The sequence below is a fragment of the Hippocampus comes genome, unplaced genomic scaffold (genome assembly GCF_001891065.2).
Source record: "Hippocampus comes isolate QL1 unplaced genomic scaffold, H_comes_QL1_v1.1 scaffold105, whole genome shotgun sequence".
Classification (NCBI taxonomy): Eukaryota; Metazoa; Chordata; class Actinopteri; order Syngnathiformes; family Syngnathidae; genus Hippocampus; species Hippocampus comes.
Window position 1 is genome coordinate 1,277,040 of NW_017806235.1, and position 6,409 is coordinate 1,283,448.

The 6,409-nt window shown below is 46.8% G+C and overlaps 1 protein-coding gene across 1 annotated transcript; it reads right to left on the reverse strand.

Moving 5' to 3' along the window:
- Positions 1–938: 938 nt before the first annotated feature.
- On the reverse strand, positions 939–6,179 carry LOC109507468 (pancreatic alpha-amylase-like). Its single transcript, XM_019856919.1, has 8 exons — positions 5,785–6,179; positions 4,851–5,195; positions 3,220–3,450; positions 2,245–2,378; positions 1,935–2,157; positions 1,727–1,848; positions 1,496–1,621; positions 939–1,205 (listed from the first exon to the last, which is right to left on the reverse strand). Exons 1-8 carry the CDS (start codon positions 5,953–5,955, stop codon positions 1,016–1,018), a joined length of 1,542 nt encoding a protein of 513 aa, XP_019712478.1. The 5' UTR covers positions 5,956–6,179; the 3' UTR covers positions 939–1,015.
- Between the last annotated feature and the right edge of the window lie 230 nt (positions 6,180–6,409).

Sequence of the window (6,409 nt, forward strand, 5' to 3'; positions counted from 1 at the left end):
TTTCTTTCCCCTGCTCTCAGGTCATGTTGCCATAACAACTGAGATGAGATGAAATGAATCTTATGGTAAAGAATCACCTTTTTCCGCTATCTGGACTGTGGACGCTGCCACTCAGTCAACAGCGTAACGTAGGTGGGGGTGGGGGTGTGTGGGTGTTTATAGGCAAAAGATAAAGAGAGACGGAGAGCGGGGTCTCTGGGGTCCCCCATTTTCTGCCGCGCTACCAGTGCTGAGCTCTCGGCGGTGACACAGTGATGACAGGAAGTCCTCAGTGCCCGAAGGAAGTGCAGGGCGGACACCGGCGGGCCACCATAGGTTCACCCGGGACATTCAACTGATCAAGAAAATGTAGGACAATAGAACAAATGCAAATGTTCACAGTTCTCCCCGTGGATTTGGATTTGACATCCCACCACCACCAGACATATTTGCTCTCTGTAGAATGTGAAGACATCCAGTTTGACACACCTTTCGTTCTTCAGTGCCCCGTGGTAACAAAGTTGCCCTCCAATGGAGATTAACACCAGCACCGTGGTGTTCTTGGACCTGATATTCATCGAACATAAGAGATCTTTTTTTCTTCAATATGATCAGACGCTCTACAGTTCACCCAGGCTTGTATCTAGGATGATTTTACACCGACTGTTCAAAGTGATAGTTGGCGCCCTGACTAGTCAAGCCCCTCCACAGCCGTCGACTTGCCAAATCAAAGGATCTGCCCTACATACGTTCATGATTTCAGGACCGTGGGTAGAAAAGGTAGTACCCGGAGAGAACAAAGGTAAGACCAGTAACACCACACAGAAAGGCACCAGGCGAGCTTGTTGACCCCCGCAAACCCCCACCGCCCAACCATCCAGTGAAATCAATACCTCTGCTCACACAAGATAATTTTGTTAAGGCACCAGAACAGAAAAAAAGAGAGAAGACAGCAGAAGAAAGCCTTTCACCACGGAGCCGCTTTAATACCACTTTTGTTCAGAGCTCATCATGCTTTGTTCAACTTAATGAGTGTTTACAGTTTGGATTCGGCGTGAATGGCCACAAAGGGGTCCTCGTCTTGGGTACTGATCCGGAATTGGGCGCGGCCATCGTCACCAACGTGGATCTGCTTTCCTGTGCACATGTCTCCCTCCTTTTGGCCAGAGATGACGTCGCAGTAGGTGCCGCCGGGCATGCCGGTGTTCAGAGTCACGTCCAGGTCCCTCAAGTTGAAAGACAAGAAAGCTGGCTGTTTCAAGGGTTTGGGATTTGTCGTTGGAGTTCCTCACGACAATGAGAAATGACAGCAGCGAAGAAATCAAGCGCGGAATACCAAAAAGCATGTGGTTCTTTTTCAGCTATCAAGACACGACGGAACAATAAGGACAGAAGACAAATTCAATGCCTTTGAAATAAAAGCCACTGACCCTTGCCGAACACCAAAGGGACAGAAATGAGCACTCATGGATATGAAATCAGTTAAACCAGTCATTCGAATTGCGTTCACGCTCACCAGTTGTCGTTGTTAAAGACGATGAAACCCCGATTCCCGCGGCCAAAGGCAACCTGGTTACCATGGTTGTCCCACCAGTTGGTATGAGGCTGTCCGTTGACGACGTTGCGGAAGATGACCATGTTCCTGCAGGGATATGCCAGCCTTTAGAGTCATTTGTGTTTTGCAGCAGACAATCTATTATCTTGAAACAGCAACATGACAGAAGCTCAAAATCCAGGATTTCCTCACTTGATCTGTCGCCATCTGTGCTCACACACCCAACCATCCCCGCAGGTTTGATCAGGGTTGATGGGAACAGACTTGGTGCTCCCGTCGCTATGACTCGGCGGTCCCATCCAATCGTTCTGATCCTGACAACATGACCAGGGAACAACATGAATCCATCGATTGATAGAGAGGTGGCAAAATGATCGGTCGGACTTAGATGAGTAAGAACCTTTCCATTGACGATGTGCCGGTTCCAGCGGAAGCTCGACATGACCCTGGTTACGCCGTAAGGGTGGGCCAGCATGTAGCCCATCGCCATCTTGTAGAGCCTCGGGTCCCAGAAGGTGACGATGGACGCACCGCCTGCGCCGTGGCCTCGCTGGTTGTCGTGGTTGTCGACGAATACCACGGCATTGCCATCGGGCATGAAACCCCACCCCTCTCCCCAGTTTCTGCACGTGAAGAATCAAAATGATATTTATAGCTCTCATATTGTATCTAGAAATTGTTCATTCCCAGGCTGCCTGACTGCAGCGTACCTGGTGTAGCACAACTTCTCGCCGTGCCATCTTCGGAAGACGGTTCCCAGTTTTGCGCTGTATTTGAACTCGGTCACCCGTCCCAGATGGGAGTACTCGTGAGATGAGATAGGCTCACCTCCGAGGTCGATAACCTGAAGGGCCAGAGGACAAATAGCGCGTATCAGCCGGACAGTATTCAGGGAACACATCTTCCATTTCCACAGCCTTTACTTCAGGTTTTTGACCTCGTAAAAATGACCCATACCATATCGGGGGTTCACGCAGTCATCTTTAACTGCAAGGAAGTTGTACAGGCGGCAGTGTGTTGGCTCACGACTTGTTTGACCTAAAACTGGGTTTACACAGCTTGGCTCTATTTCTGTGTACATGACAAGTGACGTATGTCTGTGATGACTCTTTAAATACTGACAGAACACATGACACCCAGATAGCAGGTACAGTAAGTAACTTCACCAGAGTCAACACCGAGCAGTGACAACATGGAAGTAAACAATGACAAATATGACAAAACCTCTATGTGGGCCAATTTTGACCTGGGCCAAAAATGTCCAATACCAAACTATGAACAACAGATTTTTTCAAAATGTATCAGTCACCTGGCTGAAATTATGAAATGGATGAGGTGGTTTATGCTTTCGTTGGACTAGTAATAGTTTAAATTCACAGCAGGTGATTTTTATAATATTTATTTCTGGTGTTTGGCCAGACGTGAGTGTGGATCCATTACCAATCTGTATATTTTGATCGGGAGGCTATATTTGTTTGTTTACGTTGCAGTCAAAGTAGCAGTTTACGACACTACTTTTTCCACATTTGGAAAGATTGCAGATTCCATGCTGCACCCCCCCCCTCCCCTCATTAACACTGCCATGATGTGTATACCACTTGCGCCTCTTGAGACCAAAAACTGGAATTGTCACCAATCCAGTCTAGAAATTAAAGTTAAAGCATTTCTGGTGGAGTCTTGAGTACCTCCTGGAAAATGAACGGTCTGGAGCCTTCTGCGAACCACTCAGTGCTGAGGTTGTGCAGGCGGCTGTAGACGGCGGCCAAGTCGCCGGGCCACATGTGCTTGCAGGCATCCACTCGGAACCCGGCCACGCCCATGTCGATCAGCGCGTTCATAAACTCGGCCACCTTATCCCGCACGTAGTTCTTCTCCAGGGCGAGGTCCAGAAGGCCCACCAGGCGACAGTCACGCACCTGAAGAAGGAAATGATCAAAAAGAACATTTTTAAAAGATCTCAGGCTCGTCGTTCCGGACTTGTTTTTGACTATCGGGAATTCAGGTAGACAATGTGGGCTCCTTTGACCAACTTCAAACTTGCATGCGCACCTTTGGACGATTCAGAGCCTTCAGTTAACCGTAACATGCAGGCTGTTGGAATGTGGGAATAGTGCAGGCTACACAGAGACAACCCATTCCAGCACAGGAGAACATGCAAAACTCCACGCAGGAAAAATAAACCCCAAATCTCAAAACTGTTTGTGGCAGACATGCTAATCACTAGACTGCCGTTCTGCCAAAACTGCATAAAATGGCTCCGTTTATCTCTTTTGACAGTGTTTGCATAGTAAGAGGGTTCTTGTCAGGTGAGAGATTAGAAGGTCACAATAGTCGTGTCATAAAAACACAAAAGATAGCATTAAAAAAAATGCATTGAATTGGGACAGATGAAGCACCATTCACAAATCCAGCATGGATATTAGTTGTAGAAAACTCAAACCAAAAAACTCCAAAAAGTTTATGGATTAAATGAATCGAAAATCAAAAACAAAGGACATTCTTGCGATAATTACAGTTTTAATTTGTCTTGTTGACAGACAATGGCGTTTCACTTTTTTTTTGGGAAACAATCGTTTTTGTTTTTTTCAGCGAATTAAAATATTTTAGTTTATTTTAGTTCGTGTTTTTCAACTAGACAGTCAACCCGAATCCTCAAATAACTTGACACTCCACAAAATGCGTTCGTAATCGTCTATTGAATTGAAACCGCTATTCAATTCGGATTGATTTCTTTTCCACGGTCTGTACAAACACGGGCAAAGAATGATCAGCAAAGCATCATCACCATGCGTCTAGCATGTCCGCAATCATTAACCCATGTTACATAAATGAATGTCTTCAATCTTACAATTATTCAACACAAACAAGCCTCTGTCATATGACACTCATCAAAAGCATCAGCGAGGATGTAACTCTAAATAATGCGGCAGCACAAATGGATGTGGCATCACACACGGGCAAATATGAATTTGATACAAACAGTATGCAGTAAGGCATTAAATTGACCTTTTGGTTTACACACAAAATAAACATTGGCGACATCACAGAGAAGCAAAATCTTATGTTCATTTCACCTTGCCTGAGCACCGCTTTCATTCGGAAACCACAAAAAAAGGGGCATCTTAAAAAGAGATCCATTTTTGTAAACCATTTCTATGTCGTCAAAGTCACGCTTTTGTTGCCTTTGCCGACGCTAAAAAAAAAATGGCACAAATAACAGAGGATGGGTTTAGGATAAAATCTCAATCGGCAAACGCCAAACTGGAAATATGAAGTTCCCTCTAATAACTTGTTTGGAAAATTGGATACCCCGCACCTGATTTGCGTCCCAATAGTTCTCGATTTCGCCGCTGCCCGTCCTGCATTTGTGGTCATTGAAGTCCCAGGCGCTGTAGGGAACGTCGGGGAAGTTCTTGGTGCTGGCGCTGAACCAGGTCCCGCATGACGAGTGGTTCCCCTCGCCGCCGGCCGACCCGCACATGTGGTTGATGACGGCGTCCACGTAGATGTTGACGCCGACGTTGTTGCACCGCGTCACCATGTCTCGCAGCTCCCGCTCATCGCCGGACCTAGAACACAGGTTGTATCCCACCGGCTGGTACCTCTGCCACCATGGCCTCCAGGGATTGTTCAGCACAATGTGCTCGTTGGGAGGAGAGATCTAAGCAAACACACGACAGGAAGATGACGACTGTGCGAAAATGGCCTGCGGACAAGTTGCTGTAAAGTTTGCTGTTCAGACTATGAATAGTTCACTTTTCCAAAACTGGGTTGTGACGGAACATTTCAAGACGTGTGAAAGTGGGAGTTGGTCATTTTCAGAAAAAGAGACTTTTTTTTGTCATATTTGTCGATACTGTCGGCTTGAGCTGACAGTCGTATATTAGTTCAAAGTAAGAGGATCTGTGGGGGGGGGGGGCTGTCTTATGCCTCTTATGTAACTGTAGCATATCTCAAATGTTTGCTGGCATCCAAAGACAAAAAAATAAAATAAAATCGACCAAGCGATATAAACTCGTCAGTCAAGGCATTGTAGCTCAAGGCGCAACTGGACAACAAATAAACCACAATGTAAACAAACGGCGCAAAGGCACACCCGCATGCTGATACACTCGCCAATTATTCATGCTAATCACCAGCTTGCACAACAGAACAAAACTACTCGAAAGTATCCATAGACAGGACACGGCGTCGATATTTCTGCACCGCACCCAATAATTTCCACACCAGCAAAAATTAGCACGGGCTACCTGAACTCCCCCGAAGCCGTTGGGCCCCAAAAAGCGCTCGCACTCCGCTGCGATGTCCGCCCAGCGCCATTCGAAGAGATGCACGATGGCCGTCCTGCCGTGCCGGAGTTGAGGATGGTGCTGGGCGGCGGCGAGCCCCCAGAGCAGCATCCACACGACGAACCGCTTCATGCTTCTGGGAGGGAAATTCTTGAAACGCGCAGGAGCGCAACTGGCACACCTGTATTTGTGCACTTTTTCTCCCCCCTCGCGGGAACCAATGGGAAGCCTGACAAATAGATTCTCAGGCCGGTTTGGCAGCTGCTTACTTTCTCACCCTTTTGAATGTGACTGTTATCATGAAATACGGGGCCCGAAATGGGGGGGAAAAAAGCCATTCATTTCCTGCTCGTCAACCCAGAATCATTTTTTCATTTTGGATGATGACCTTTTCCCGTGAATGTAGTTTTCTTTCGTGGGGTAAATGATTATTCAGTGTTGAACGTATGACTTGCCTGTGATGTGGCTGCCAAATATTCCTCATCGTAAACACTGGTATTGGCAAAACTTATCAGGGGTTGAAAAAAAAAAAGTGCAAAAGGTTTCGTCCTTGTCTCGCCATTCAGGTTGGTGGGTCAGGCAGTCA